Here is a 16,348-nt window from a genome sequence, read left to right as displayed (position 1 = left end):
CCTAGCAGAACAGAAGTTAAATGGAAAGCTTCACAATTTTGCTGAGTGGTGAAGGCCCCTCTTCCCATTAAGGTAGCAAAATTGCAAACCACCAGACAAAAGGCATAAGGTAACAAAATTGCCTCTTACAGACCATTGCTTTTTCTTCACAACCTAAAATTTCAGGTATGGGAGCATTGTACGACACGATGTATATATGTCAATGCAAGCAAGACCCTTCACTGCAATTACGTTAACCGTTAACAAAATCGATAACTGGAAAAAGCACGCACAAGTATTAAATAGACTGTAAGGACACAATACGGAAGCATTAACCAGAAAATCATGTCAAGCTATTTCCGCAAATGAGCAAAAATGAGGTTCAGCTCTTGTACAACTGGGCGCAGAAGCAGAACTTGGCCCAAGTGAGATTATATCCTTTTCCCTCATGATTTGACGACTTTCCTGACAACTAAAACTACGCGGCAGCACCAGTACCCTTTCCTTTCTTCCTTTGAATCTTCTTCTGATAGAATTCTAATTCTTTTCCTTCAAGAATATAACTGCAAAGCAATCACAGGAATAAGTAAAGTAACATTCTCAATGAACACACAGCACAACAATCTGTAAATGTACACACCCATCGGCTCGCCCACATTGGCCAGGACGAGATGATATGCAAGCGAGAAGGCGTCCACTTGCAATTTGATCCTCCAGATGAGCATCCAATTTGCGATCCTCATTACGAGCAGATATCTTCCGCTCGACATGTTTGCTTTGCTTCTTCTCCCCGTCACCTGCGGTAGCATCCGTGTCCTATACAGGCCTCAGCTGGGTCAACATATCACTCGGTATTTTGAAAAAGGGATATCAACATAAGCTAAGCAATTAGTAAGTAGTGTTCCTGCCAGAATCACTCAAAAACAATAAACGTACTAACGAGACGGAAGTAAAAATAAAGGCATGACTATGCACTGCTTCATTACCTCAGCTTCCTTCTTGGCACTGGCAGCTCTCTTCTTCTTTCCCAAGTCCACACCATAGTGCTGGCTATACCACTGGCGGAAAGGTGCAGCATCCACCTGAACAATGGCAGACTTCACGAGCGTCTGCGTCCTAACAAGCTCATTATTGGATGCATTGTAGACAACATCTAAGATACGGGTCTTCCTGGTCGTTGCCTCTGATCCCCATGAGTAGTTGCCAGTATCAAGGCGCAGAGCACGAAACTTGAAATTGCCTCCCCGCACGCGGATCTTCCTTACAGTCTTGTTACTGGACAGCTTAGTCATGCCTGGTTGACGACCCAACTCGTATCTAACAAAAAAAATCACCAAACGCAAGATTGATCTTTAAGTTTACTCTGCAAAAACCCCCCTTCCAGACTCTGATTGGAATAGCTCCACCATGTCAAGTCCACCAAGGTAACTATCAAACAATGATCACTTCAACATAACTTAGCATCAAGCCCACAAAAGCTACCGATCGCCTACTGGGTAATCAATGCAGGGTTCACACCATCAAGAAATACACGCATTGCGAGACCTCACAGCTTGCACAAATAAAATCGACAGCACCCAGTCTAGATACTCACTTCCTTTTCTTGCGCCATGTCTTCTTCTTGCCTCCAGTTGCCCGCCTCTTGTGCGTGGAGTCCCGTGAGATACCTGCGAAAATCAAGAGAGGCGCATTATGGAGCACGCAGAGAAGTAAGAGAGAGCGAAGATACGTGAAGTGAAGAGGCAGACCCATCCTGCGGCCGAGCTCCTACGCAACTCTTCTACTCCGCTTGACGTTCTGAGAGAGGGCGAGGAAACGCGTAGAGGGAGCTCTTAGGGTAGTTTATGCTTCCACACACGTCCGACCTTGTTGCCCGCCCAAACAATTGCAGTTATGCCATTGCTCTAAAATCTCAAGGAGCTAGGGAGAAGCCAAGGCAAGGATCGTGCAGTTGCCAAAGGCTAGGACTATGCGATGGCTCCCCCGTGTTTGAACGACAGCGACAACCTTACTATGGTCATTGGAAATTGCTCATGCATTTGTGGTCCCTATGGAAAGGATTGTGGGACATTGTCAAGGGCGTGAAGACAAGACCAACGAGGTTCGACAACTACAAGTGGACTTGGCTTCAATATGACCAATTTACTCAATCATACATTGATTGTGATGTGAGTAATGTGAAGTAGATTTCAGCCAATATTCAAGTACTCGTGAAGGAAATCTCTCCTGTGGTACAGACCTTTGCAAACTACTAGTGAAATGTGGTCAAACCTCGTATGTTCGATTGGGACTCTATGATGCGAGCGGTCGCCCTTCTTGGACAATGATTTTCTATCAAATTTGAAACCCAAGCTTCCATGCAATCATTTTTTTATGATGGCAAAGGTCGCCCATGACCAACTCTCAGCTATGGAAAGTGCATTTACTTGTACTCAGTTAGCTACTTTTATACTTACAAAGTTGCCTCACGAGTATGAGATGGTGGCAAGAGCGTTAAATTTAAAATTTATGAAAGAAAAGGTAGATTTTAATGATCTTAGCTCTTTTCTCACTGAAGAGGAAGCCAAGTTAGCCTCTCAATGAAAGGTTTGAGTCTCAAGAAGTGATGAATCGACACATACTACATCGAAAACTAAAAAGAAGTCTCAGAGCCATTTTGGAAAGCGTGGTCCTTTGTTTCGGGATTCTAAATCCAAAAGGCAAAGGCAAAAGCTCATGAAAGGAAAAAGGAAATGGCAAGATTAATGAGGACAACAGTGACATTTATTCTAACAAGGACTCAATTGAATCTACCGTTGTAGCACACACTACACTCGCACTAGCTCCAGCTTTTTAATCCATAGATGGGTGCAGCCAACTAGAGAGAGACACATGAGGGATAGAGAGGGGCAACTTGTGCTCCCAAACTTTATTTAGACCTATGTGTCGGAGTACAAGCATCGATATTTGGACTCGTGTGTAAGAGTTCAAAGCACATTGCATCTAGCAAGGAACCAGTATGATGTACACAAACACACTATGGATTGTGCACACAATCCACTGTTGTTGGTGGGATTACAAACAAGTGTATTCCCAAAGTTCATTACCTTGATGTTCACCAACGGGGATATCCTCAAACGGATGGCAAAAGTGAAATTGTGAACTCCATTGTGCTTAATCTACTAGAAGGCTATGTCACAGAAGTAGACTAGCACAATTAATGGGAGAAATATTTACCTCTAGTAGAATCTGCACGTAATAATATTGTGCATACTTCTACAGGTGGTAAAGCACCTTTTAAGGTAATTGAAGGCACAACAAAACTTCCCCCAATATGAAAAATGCATGGGAAAGTTTTTAATGCAGATGAATATAGTTGTGACTTATGCGATGCTTTCACTAAGATCAAGGAAGTTGTCTCCATGCATAAGTATCTAGTTAATTCAAAATCTATCCTTTTGAAGATGCTAAATGGATGTAGGAGCCACAATTAAAGGATAGCATGACCCTTGTGGATGCCTATAATGAATTACACACAAAGCCTTAATGTACATCAATGTGTTCCATGGCAAATATAATGATGAATAGCATGATTCTCTCTTTTGAAATATGTTCTCTCATGTTCTTCTTTAATGTTAAAAAATTTTTAAGTGTACAGATACAAAATGTGGTGCACTTGCGACCGAGTTTCTTTCAAGTATCCAGTAGCCTTTGCAAGCTATAGTGGAAATGTGCTAGTGCTAAATGGGTAGACATACCAACGGCACATTTTCTCCCAAGTGCCAAGTAGATTTGTCATCTACTCCGAAAAGATGTCAATGTGCTAAAAGTGGATCTTGAGGAAAAAGCCAATGGACAAAGGATACCTCTCTTGTATATATGTATAGTCGAGGGGAGAACTAGGATTTCAAGGATGAAGTAATGTCACCAAATTTCACTTTTGGTCTACTAAAATGATTTTCTCTTTTTAGGATTGGTCATTCTAGTGAGAGAAAGTAAAAATTAGTAAAAGGGATAATAATGTAAAATGGGTAGTAAATGTATTCTAAGATTTGAGAGTTCCAAAAGGTGAATATATTTTATAGAAGTGTTAAAGTAATTCGATCTGGATTTTTTGGGACGAAAACGAGATATTTACGAGTCCAAAAGAGTGTGAAATGGATCTCGAAAGCATCCAAAAGCGGGCAATATGACTTATCAAAAGGTGGGAATGGGAGCCAAGGTGTTATTATCCACACATGAAAACCTAAATCTATGTGTGGTCCACAAGCCTCCCATACAAGCGAGAAGGTAAAAGGAGTGGTTCTAAAAATAGAAAACTCCCTCTAAAGGACCTAGTGTGAGTATTTTTAGAATAACTCAAAACGAAGGTGTTTCTTAAAAAATGAGCTGCCACACTTAGTGGAAAACGAATGAACTAATTTCATGTTCAGAGTTTTTCGATTTGAGGACCACAAGAGGGAGATTTTTTGTTTTTCTGTGAGACTGCACTAGAGAGCAAAGTTACGTCTACCTTCCTGGCTCTTGAAGCTAAATGCAATCCTCATTCTACGTAAAGGTCTCCATGCTCTTTCCAATGGTCATCGTCGAGAATCTTGGAAGGATTTTACTCACTACAAACATCCAATGTTATGACCTTCCTCACTATTTTGATAAATAAATGGAGTTCAAACCAAGGGTGTGTGAAATCCATAAGAGCTTCTCCTTGATTCTCAAGGGGAAAATAACTGGTTTTACACTAAGTAATCACTATTTACAAATAAATTCTTGAATTACAAATTACCATCACCATGGTTGATATTCCACAATATTCCACATGTAGAGGAGAGAGAAAACGATTTCACTAGTCTTGACTTAATTAATGACAATGCTAGTTTTGATGGAGTATGGGTAGTGGAGTATGTTGCTTCCAAGTTGCACGAAGCTATATCTAATCCTAATTTGTAAAACACACATAATTTTATTGCTCTTGCTCCCAAGATAATTCTCCTATGAAGTCTCTCAGAGTTCCAAAAGAGGAAATTTTATTAAGTAGCTGAAAGAAGAGGAAGGAGCCCTCAAAGAGACCGAAAGGGAAGGAATGAGATCGAGGTTACACACGATATATCTTCAGTAAATGATATGGAGATAGTCATGTGTGATCTGAAGAAGATGTTCACACAAGGAGATGCCATCCTAAAAGATCACCTTCTCCTTCTCCTTCCCCTTCTAATAGGAGATCTTGAAGCTTCAACTCCTCTCTTCGTTCAAATGAGAGTGAAAAGAAACCTAAGAAGAAGAAGAGAAAGAAGAAATCATCAACCTCCCCTTTGTCACCATCAAGCTCATTTGAATAGAAATTTTTTTCCAGTTCAAATAGTAGATATTCCAAAAATTCCAAGCGAAGAGGTCATCGACGTTCTCATGCAGCTTAGAAGAGAGCTAGCCGCTTGCAAAATTTCAAAGAAGGAGGCAAAACTGTATCTTCTTTTCTTCTGATAGAGACTTTGAAAATGTTGACAAAGTGTTGAGCTTTATTCAACAATTCAATGCAATTTTCGGAGACAATAATTTCTCGGAGTCTTCCAAACTTCAATATGTTGCTATGAACTTTCAAAAATCAACTTGCCAATGGTGGGTAAGTCTATGCTCCAAAGGAGAGGCACCGACAAATTTCAAGACATGTCAAGTTGCTTCATGAATTAATTCCTATCAACTCCAAATCAAGTCATGACAGCATGGAGAAGTCTAAAATTGGACGATGAATAGAACATGCATAAAGTGTCATCAAATCTAATATCTAACCAACCCAAATGATTTTCTCATATTAAACTGATCATTTAATGTGGGAGAATAAACGGGAATAAGGGTTAAGATATAGACATGTGCTTATAGATCTATCTCAACACGGGGGGGCAATGGTAAAGGGGCCCAAATGAGAGATGGTCTATCAAAAAGCAAGGGTAACCAATGGAGCATAAGACCTTAGGGTTAGCTTCATTGAAGACCTCCAATAATTAGTGTAAAAGTCCTTTGACCTTAGGTAAGCTAGGGTTGAGCTTGAGGTGGGAACCCAGCCCAAGCTTAAGGTGCTTGTCGTGCTTGATGACTAAAGTGCTTGAGGTGCTCGAGGTGCCTGATGACCGAGATGCTTGAGATGCTTGAGGTGCTTGATGATTGAGATGCTTGAGGTGCTTTTCATGCTTGTGATACTAGGGCTGTACTTGAGGTGAGAACCCAGCCCAAGCTTGAGGGGCTTATGGGCCAAACTTGTGGTGAGAACTAGGCCCAAGGTTGAGTGGCTTGAGGTGAGCAAAAGTCAATGCCAATCCCTACAAGGAGAGGGCAAGCCCTACATGAGGGGAGATGAGAGAGAACACACACACACTCACACAAGGCATGCCTATTACAAAGAAAGCAAAAGGGACACTTGTCAAGTTCCTCCTCATGTTGCCCTCCTGGTGTGCCTGAAGCCTATTGGTTGGCCACCCAAGGGGTCCAATGATAATTTAGAAGAATCAATTGATTGTTTTAGCATTTATCAAGTCCTCTATCTCAAAGGGGAAAGGGGGACACTTGTCCCAAGACTACCCTTGTTGCTTGGTATGACTCCTACTTATGATTGGCTACGGCTAGAGGAGTCCAATGAGCTTCAAGCATGAGCTACAAGGGGGGGTCGACCAAAGCTAGTAGGGGGCTTTCTTAGGGGTATACTCTCCCACACACACTCACACACACTCTCATTGTGTGAAGTGCAAAGTGCAAGAGCTCCCTCTCCTTCTCCAAGCAAGTAGAGAGGTTGAGAGCCTACACCAACACTCTTGGCTATGCAATGTAAATCCAACCAAGAGCCATGCTTCAATACTTAAGCTTGCCATCTTCTCCATCTTCAGTACTATGCTATTATGTATGCTAGCAAGAAGAGTGATGATAAGTGAGGAACTAATTCTTTCTCCTATGAAATGTTTCTTCTTCCTCTTCTCTACCCTCATTCCCTGCTAGCTCTCTCCACCTTCGAAGGTGGGCTTGGGATAGTTAATGCTTTCCTCAAAGTTTGTGTTATGCTCGTGATGCATGAAGCTTTCCATCTTCATTGCATCACCTAGGTCACAAGGAACACAGAGATTTGTATTGTAACAAGTCTCTCTTCATGGGAGAAATCACAATACAAGTGCCTATTGGAGGAGGGACTGTTGACTCCACATAAATCCGGTCCTCAACCGTGGTCATGTTCTCTAAATTCACTCTCTTACAAAAGTATTGTTCATGCCAAGTTAACTAAATGCTATGTTTATGTTGCTAACTTCAATTACGTTCACCCGCTATGCTCACAAAGTAATTTCTCAAAAGTACTCTCTCTAATTTTTGCTACTCTCAAGTTAATAGGCCAATTCCATTACATTCGTATCATAGCATTTGGTTTCTCTTTTCTTGCTTAAGAAGAGAGGTCCTTAAGTAGCCTATAAATGGTTGATGTTGTTAATTATATTAGGGTAAGTGGAAGTGGGATCTATTATCCGTTTTGTTGAGCCCATTATGTGGGATATGGTGCACACCTCGGGAGCTTTGAACTTAATAATGGAGTCTTTTTAGACTTGCCTACGGCTTTACCATTATTGAGCCATAAGAAGTCCGAAAGGAGCTAGCCCTCGACAACTCTACAATGTTAGACCTACTCCACTACTCTCTATATTTAACCACTCAGAGTTGTGGCTGTAGATATTTAAGAGCCGATTTTCAAAGGCTAAGAGGAGTGGCAACTAAGGTTTTGAATTGCCAAAGCATACACTAAGTACGTATACAAATGTTATTAACATGGCTTACAATAACCAAGAGAGTAGAATGAACATTGATAGCTTTGATTTTGCACATGAAGGTGCTAATGATGATGCCCCCATGTTTGTGATTTATCTCGTAACTAGGTTGCAGTAAGCTATGGGCAACCCTGCTTTGCAAGCCGAAGTTACACAACAACTTTGCGCTTATGGGATTTCCCTTCCTCTCTGAGAGGAGAGAGAGTTTAGGAGGTCTCTTGAAGAGACCCTCAAGAGAAGACTCTCTCCCATACGAGAGGAGGAATCCAAAGAGCAAGAAAGCAATGAAACTTTAAGTTCCTCTGAAGATGTGGCTCCACGAAGACGGCGGTCTAGACGATCGCCCACTCCTCCCAAGAGGAAAAGATCAACACACAGTCCTTCTCCTCATCGCTCCGAAAGGGAAGAGGGGAACAAAGAAATAAAATGTCTCATAAAATATAATATCTAACTTTACAAAATGATTTTCTCATATTAAATTGATCATTGAATGTGGGAGAATAAACGAGAACCAAAGTTAGAATAGAGACATGTGCTTCTAGACATATCTCAACACGGGACCAAAAGGAGAGATGGTTGCATCTCAATAAGGGTCCAAAAGGAGATGGTCTATCAAAGAGCAATGTGCAATAAGTGCTTCTAAACTTACCTCAGTAGGGGACCAAGAGAAGAGATGGTTACATCTCAATAGGGGTCCAAAATGAGGTAGCCTATCAAAGAGCAATGTGCATCTAATGGAGCTTAAAAGACCTTATGGTTAGATTCATTAAAGACCTCCAATGGTTGGTGTTAAAAGTCCTTTGACCTTAGGCAAGCTAGGGCTGAGCTTGAGGTGGGAACCCAACCTAAGCTTGAGGTGCTTGTCGTGCTTGATGACTAAGGTGCTTGTCGTGCTTGATGACTAAGGTGCTTGAGGTGCTTGTCATGCTTAATGAGAAAGGTGCTTGAGAAGCTTCCCATGCATGGGGATAAGGTGCTTGAGTCAAAAAGAGACCCTACAAAGGAGGGGGAAAGCCCCAAAGTTAGGGGAATCTTTGACTTAACCTCCCACTCACCCAAAGGGCAACCCTTTTCTCAAGGGGCACATGGGACACATGTCAGACTCTCCCTATGCCTAACCACATGGTGTGCTTGAATGCTATTGGTTGGGCTAAAGAGGGGTCCAATGAGCTTCTAGTTCCATTTAACAAATATCTAGATAGTTTCAAGCTCTCTCTCTCTCTAAGGGGTAAGGAGGACACTTGTCCAAAGATTACCCATATACTTGAAATGCATGGTGCATGTGATTGGCTAGGGGGAGAGGGCTCCAATGAGCTTGAGGCATGAGCAAAAGGTAGAACTTGCGCCAAGCAAGCAAGGAGTGTGGTGGAGGGGAATACACCACACACACACACACACACACACACACACACACACACACTCATTTTGTGGATTCATTCTCACTTGGTGAAAGTGGAGGAACTCCACCTCCTTCTCCAAGTTTGTGAGAAGTGAGAGCCTACACCGACACTCTTGACTATGGAATGCAAATCCAACCAAGAGCCATGCTTCAATGCTTAAGCTTGACATCTTCTCCATCTTCATTACTATGCTATTATGTATGCTAGCAAGAAGAGTGATGATAAGTGAGGAACTATTTCTTTCTCCTATGAAATGTTTCTTCTTGTGCTTCCCTACCCTCATTCCCCGCTAGCTCTCTCCACCTTCGAAGGTGTTTGAGGCCTTGGGACTAAGGCTTGGGATAGTTAATGCTTTCTACAAAGTTTTTATTATGCTTGCGATGCATGAAGCTTTCCATCTTCATTGCATCACCTAGGTCACAAGGAACACAAAGATTGTATTGTACCAAGTCTCTCTTGATGGGAGAAACTACAATACAAATGCCTATTGGAGGGAGGCCGTGAAGGGGATCGGGGAGCACCACAGACGGAGAGTGAGAGAGAGAAGGAGACAAACGACACACAGTATGGGTGGGGAGACTCAAAGAGTGAGCAGCCCCCTATACACTTATGCTAGGTATAAGGTATACAAGTCAGTGGGCGCCCAGACTCTGGGCGGTCGGGCAAGGCACATGTGCCTATACCCCAACAACCTCCCACTTAAAGGCGAATGTGCCTTTAAGCAAGGGAACCTAGTCAAAAGACTACAAAAGGTGAGAGAAAACCGCTCTCAACCGATGCCCATTGGCTGGCTATGATCGTGTGCATCCGACTGTCCTGCTCCCGTGTAAGTCCGTACACCACCAGACGTACCGCACACGTACTGCAAGTATGTACGCAATACCTGCATATCTCCCTCGTGCACTATGCCATCATCAGTCAACAAACGACTGACAACCCCAACTGCAAATGCTCCCACTGCAGCTGCGATATCCGGTCTCAAGATCAGCATCTATACATGAGACCACCGAATGCCGATGCAATGCTAGCGGGCACTGCTAGCTCTACGGAGCATGCATCAACATATATATCCCTGGCAATAGGCATCTCTGATTGACAAGGCGTGTCAACCACATGCATCTCCTGACTATCCGCAAAAGACGCATCAAGTTGTCGTGCAACCTCATAGCAAACCAACTGCTCTAGGTGTCTGCTGGAAGACATATCCTACACAACTATATCCCCATGCTCACTGTCGAGCATGGAAAGGAATGATTGCATAATCTCTGACATCTCAGCCTCCTCTGCAATCATCCACTGCAAACATGACCACTCAATCTGCTGTGACTCACTAGAGCTCTCATTCTCTAACTCCTTATGCATAGACTCTTGCACAAATTCCTCCTGTCGTGACTCACTAGAGCAAGACCGCTCTACCTGTCTATCCTGCATAGAAGCATCTCGCACAACTGACTCTCTGCTTTGCTCAATCACTAGCAAAGCATGCATGTCTGACTCTGTCAGCTCTCTGTGTGACTGCTCAAGTCGTGCCCCAACTGTGTGCACAACGAGCTCATTACTCTGCACTCCATGCAAAGAACCCTGCAACCCATGAGCAAAAGAGACTATCTGGGTCTCTCACTCTCTGCATGGCTGCAACAAGATTGAGACTCGCCCATCTCGCACCAGTACTACGTGCAATGGGTACCATGTGCCAACTCTAGCACCTCTCGCAATCACTAGCGAACCCAAATGCAACGCAAAAGATTGCTCAAGCAGCGATACCCGACATCCACTATCCCGTAACTGTCTAACTGAGATCAAATCCCGTCTCAGATCTGGCACATGACGCACATGACGCAGGGTAAATCTCATACCACTAGGCAAGGACAAACATACGTCTTCTGCACCCTCAATGTCATACACAACACCATCAGCCATGTGCACACAACCAAGTCTCCCACTAGAAACGTGCTAAACCACTCACGATGCCACGTGACATGGAAAGTAGCATCTGAATCTAGTAACCAATGTGAAGACAATGTGCAATCCGATATGCAATCCGTAGACATAAGATCATCTGAAGACAAGCTAGATGTAAATGTGACATTGCCGTCACAAGCATACTCAGTAACCACCGTACTGATCTCACTAGCATCTGTCATGACCAAATCTGCATCACGCATCTGTCGCTTCCGTTGTCTCAAACGCCTGAAACATCAACACCTAATGTGCCCTCTATGTCCACAATGCCAACATCTCAAGTCTCTATGCCGTCGAGACTTGTGTGTGGGACCAATCTCTCCCATGGACATAGAAGTGGGACTAGACTCCCCTGCAGACATGGATGTCGCGTACATAGCATGTAAACTCTTCCATAAAGCATGAGTTGTAGTCTCCCTCGAGACCTGCCAGTAAACAGACTCAACCAGATGCAAATGAATCGTAGACATGGCTAACTCATCAAGATCCTGCCAATCATCATCACGCATAGACTTGGGCTTCGCCGATAAACCACGCAAGGGTTTATCCTGCCCCAAATCGGCCAATGCAACAAGCATATGCTCCTTCCAAGCAACAAAATTTGCACCATCAAATTGTGTCAGACCATAACGATGGAAGTCAAATGAAAAATCAGCCATAATGCTCGCAAAAGAGCAACCAACAATGAGTAGCAAATGTCAACCAAATCAGCCCTAAACTGGCTCGAATTGCATCAACAAAAGTCTGAATATGGCTCAAAACTTGATGCAAAATTGCACCAATAACCGTGCAAAACCTTGCACAAAATCACAAGTCAATATGACTCAAATCCGGCTACCTAGCTCGTAGCCACACAAGCATACATCACAATATTCACACTTGTGAGTGTGCCAAGATAATTGTACGCCTGTCAAACTGTGAGCTAATCATAACTGTTGTCATGTTCTCTATACTCTCTCTCTTACAAAAGTATTATTCATGCCAAGTTAACTAAGTACCATGTTTATGTTGCTACCATCAATTAAGTTCAACCACTATTCTCACAAAGTAATCTCACAAAAGTGCTTCATCTAATTTCCTAATTTCACTACTCTCAAAGTTCATAGGCCATTTCCATTACATTGGTATCAGAGCAGTTGGTTTCTCATTTCTCGCTTAAGAAGAGAGGTCCTTAAGTAGCCTATTAATGGTTGATTTTGTTAATTATATTAGGGTAAGTGGGACTGGGATCTATTATTGGTTTTGTTGAGCTCACTATGTGGGATATGGTGCACACCTCGGGAGATTTGGTCTTAATAATGGAGTCTTTTTAGACTTGCCTAAGACTTTTCCATTATTGAGCCATAAGAAGTTTGAAAGGAGCTATCCCTCGGTAACTCTGCTATGTTAGACCCACTCCACTACTCTCTAAAATTAACCAATTTGAGTCGTGGGTGTAGATACTTAAGTGCCTATTTTCAAAGGCTAAGAGGAGTAGAAACTAAGTTTTGGAACTGCCAAAGCATACACTAAGTAAACACATAACTTTAATTAACATGGCTGACAATAACCAAGAAAGTAGAATGAACATCGATAGCTTTGATTTTGCACATGAAGGTGCTAATGATGATGATCCCATGTTTGTTAATCATCTTGCTACTAGGTTGCAACAAGCTATGGGCAACCCCGCTTTGCAAGCTAAAGTTACTCAACAACTTCGTGCTTATGGGATTTCCTTTCCTCTCCAAGAGGAGAGAGTCTTAGGAGGCCTCTTGATGAGACCCCAAAAAGAAGACTCTCTCCCATATACAAGAGGAGGAATCTAAAGAGCGAGAAAGTAACGAATCCCTAGGTTCCTTTAAAGATGTGGCTCCACGAAGATGGCGGTCTAGAAGATCGCCAACTCCTCCCAAGAGGAAACGGTCAACCCATAGTCCTTCTCCTCGTCACTCCGAAAGGGAAGAGAGGAAACAAAGGAAGAAAAGGGGAAGAAAGAGGTCACCCTCTTCTTCACCTTCTCCTCTTCTGATGAAAGCTATGGCTATTCCCCTAGAGAATACAAGATGGAAGGACATCACAAATCTTACCCTACATGGCAAAGGTCCCAAAAGCTCAAGAAGGTCAAAGAGGAAGGAAAGAACAATACTCTTTCCTTACCTATGATGGCACCTTTGGTGCTATCTACAAAGTATTGGCCCTCATCCAACAATTTGATGCGGCCTTTGGAGACGAGGGCTTCACGGAGTCCTCCAAGCTACGCCATGTAGCTATGCACTTCCAAAAATCGGCTCGTCTCAATGGTGGGCTAGCCTTTGTGGCAATGGCGAAGCCCCAAAGACATGGAAAACTCAACGGGTTTCCATCATGGAGCAATTCCTTGCAAGCAATGCAAAGAACAAAGTGATCACCGAATGTCGGAGTTTGAGGCTTCTCTCTCATGAGTCTATCCACAAATATGTGGACAAGTTTTCGGATTTATATCTCAAGGCTACTGACTTTCAAAAGATAGACTTCACCGAGCAAAAGCAACAATTCTATGCAGGATTACCCAAAGAGATGGCCGAGTATGTCAACTCTCAACGGCTTGGTTCTATCATCGAAGTAATCCACCACACCGTTGTTGCTTCGCGCATCAATTTCCAAGAGGGGGCTAGATGGAATGTCAAGCCCATGGAAAATAAAGACAAAAGTGATGCCAAGGGGAAAACCAATGCCCAAAATTCTTACCAAGCCCATTCCAACAACAACAACAACAATCGGTCCAAGGAGAAGGGAGTTTACTATTACCATATACTTGTGGTAGTGATGTGGGTGAACACACTAGGACCGCCGGGGCATTTTTCCCCTCTTTAGGAGGTTTTTTCCCCCAAGCATCGTATATACACCCATCACTCTAGGGCTATCTATCTTTCCATTGCACACTAAGTAACACACTCTCTATTGTGTGCCTTGAGCTTCCTTTGTCTTCTCCAAGATGTGTGCTTTTCTCTGCAACCCTAATTCCAACAATTGGTATCAGAGCAGGTTACGTCCTCTCGGGCTTAGTCGTCAGCTACTCCAGCACACGCCTGCTCACTTTCTTCGATTACAGTGAGGTTTGGCGAGCGTTCGCAGGTCGATAAATATTTTGGGAGAGCGTTTCAACTACAGGAAGGTCTGCACATGCAATTTCGTCATTTTGTGTAGAATTTCTGTCAGTGCCGATTTCTACATAACTGGTGTCTTACAGTCTTCTACGGTTTGTGATGTATAGTACGTGTTGTTCCCGCTTCGTTTCTCCTATTTTTGGGCAGTTTTCACATCAGGTGCAACATTTACCATGGCTGACAACAACACAAATGTCGTCAAGATGTTTGCTGTTGAGAATAGATTGGATGGGGAAAATTACCCTATGTGGGCTTATATGATGCAACATGTTCTGGTGTCAAAGGGTGTCTGGAATATTGTGCAGGGCATTGATGTACATCTTGGTTCTGAGGATGTAGGCGATGTTGAGGATGTTGCAGGTCTTGCTGCAAGGATTGTTGCTATTAGAGTTGTTTTGCCTACGGCAAAACACGCACGTTGGGATGTAAAGGATGTGTAGGCTCATGCATTGATTGCATTGTCTGTGAAGCACACCATTGTTCCTCACATCCGTTCAGCAAAATCTGCAAAACAGGCTTGGGATATTTTGGTTGGTCTTTATGCAAGTCGCAATGAGCCTAAAATTGATTTGCTGCGTAAAGAGCTGGAGTCGAAGATTATGCATGAGGAAGATGTATGGACACTTTCCTTGCTAGTGTCAAGGATATGATTGAGCAACTTACTTCTGCAAGTGAAGTCATTTCAGGCAGTTCCCTTGTGCAGATTGTTCTTGATGCCTTACCAAATTCTTACCAGACTTTTGCTAGTACTTGGAGACTTATGACCCAAGGAAATCCTGAAGTTGTGAAGTTTGATGCATTATGCACATTGCTGTTGCAAGAGTCACTTTCTAGAAAAAATAGGACTAGACAGCGTGCAGTTGAACACGCTTTTATTGCTTCTCAGAGAAAGGGTGGTAACAACAATACAACCACTTCTTATGGTTCTGCTGCGAGTGGAAAAAATTATGCTCCTAATGCTTCTGATGGCAGCAATTCGTCTAAAAATTTTGGTGATAAGGGCAAAAAGAAAATGCGTTGTCATTATTGTAAAGCTAATGATCACTTGATCAAGTCGTGTCCTAAGTTGAAGGCCAAAGAGGCTAAGAAGAAAGAGGGTGGTTCCACTGCAAATGCTGGTTCCACTACAAATGCAGCCATTGTTGAGTCTTCTGTGAAAGGAGACTGTGTTGCTGATGTTGATGCAGAATGGGCTTTTAGCACAGAGTGCACTTACAATCCTGTTGTCCATGATGCATGCTTGTCAGTTGCTGCAGATTCACATGTCTGGTATTTCAATAGTGGTGCTACAAAGCACATTACCTCACATCGTGAATTGTTCACCTCTCTCGAGTCTGTCCCTCATGGGAATTTAGTCACTTGTGCCAACAATGCCTCTTATCCGATTCAAAGAGTTGGAAAGATTGTGCTTACTGCTACAAATGGTAGTTCCTTCACACTTGTTGATGCACTTTATGTACCTGGGATCAAGAAGAATCTCTTTTCTGTATCCGCACTCGCTAGACTTGGACTTGTAGTCAAATTTGTGGATAACAAATGTACAGTTCATGATCTAAGTTTTGGTGATGAAATTGTTGCATCTGGCCTTTTGTGCCATGGGCTGTATAAGCTCACTTTGTATGACAAGTGTGGATAAAATTTTGCAAATGTTGTTGCAGATTCAAGGGCTATTTTAGATGCAAAACTTGGGCATGCACATTTTGGTCATCTGAATTTTGCAAGTTTGCTGCGTTTGCAGAAATTTGATATGGTTGCTTCTTTGTCGCCTCTTGAAGCACCTGTCAAACATGTTTGTGAAGGCTGTATTTTGGGTAAGATGCATCGTTCTTAGTTTCCAAAGGATGGTTCAGTTCGGGCCACATGCAGGTTGCAGCTTGTGCATAGTGATGTTTGTGGGCCCATGCAAACTCCGTCCTTGGGCAATTCCTTAACTTCGAGACTTTCATTGATGATTACTCCAAGCATGCACGGGTATTTCCGCTTAAAGCGAAGTCTGAAGTTTTTATGTGCTTCAAACAATTTCTGGCTATGGCTAAAAATGTCTCGAAATGTACTATGGGCACCCTCCATTCCGATCGAGGGGGGGAGTATATGTCTCATGAATTCAATG

At 42.9% G+C, this 16,348-nt stretch overlaps 1 protein-coding gene across 2 annotated transcripts; it reads right to left on the bottom strand.

Annotated features, from left to right (window-relative positions):
* Positions 1-310: 310 nt before the first annotated feature.
* Positions 311-1,812, bottom strand: LOC147445204 (small ribosomal subunit protein eS8-like). 2 transcript variants are annotated; one of them, XM_086524758.1, is made up of 5 exons: positions 1,728-1,812; positions 1,574-1,646; positions 966-1,296; positions 620-795; positions 311-542 (listed from the first exon to the last, which is right to left on the bottom strand). In XM_086524758.1, exons 1-5 carry the CDS (start codon positions 1,729-1,731, stop codon positions 458-460), a joined length of 669 nt encoding a protein of 222 aa, XP_086380884.1. In that variant the 5' UTR covers positions 1,732-1,812; the 3' UTR covers positions 311-457. The 2 variants fall into 2 exon arrangements, with proteins under 2 accessions (XP_086380884.1, XP_086380885.1); XM_086524759.1 differs by having other exon boundaries at positions 620-776.
* Positions 1,813-16,348: the final 14,536 nt, after the last annotated feature.

The sequence above is a fragment of the Adiantum capillus-veneris genome, chromosome 12 (genome assembly GCF_014529385.1).
Source record: "Adiantum capillus-veneris isolate H3 chromosome 12, ASM1452938v2, whole genome shotgun sequence".
Classification (NCBI taxonomy): Eukaryota; Viridiplantae; Streptophyta; class Polypodiopsida; order Polypodiales; family Pteridaceae; genus Adiantum; species Adiantum capillus-veneris.
This window is presented reverse-complemented; position numbering and strand designations above follow the sequence as displayed.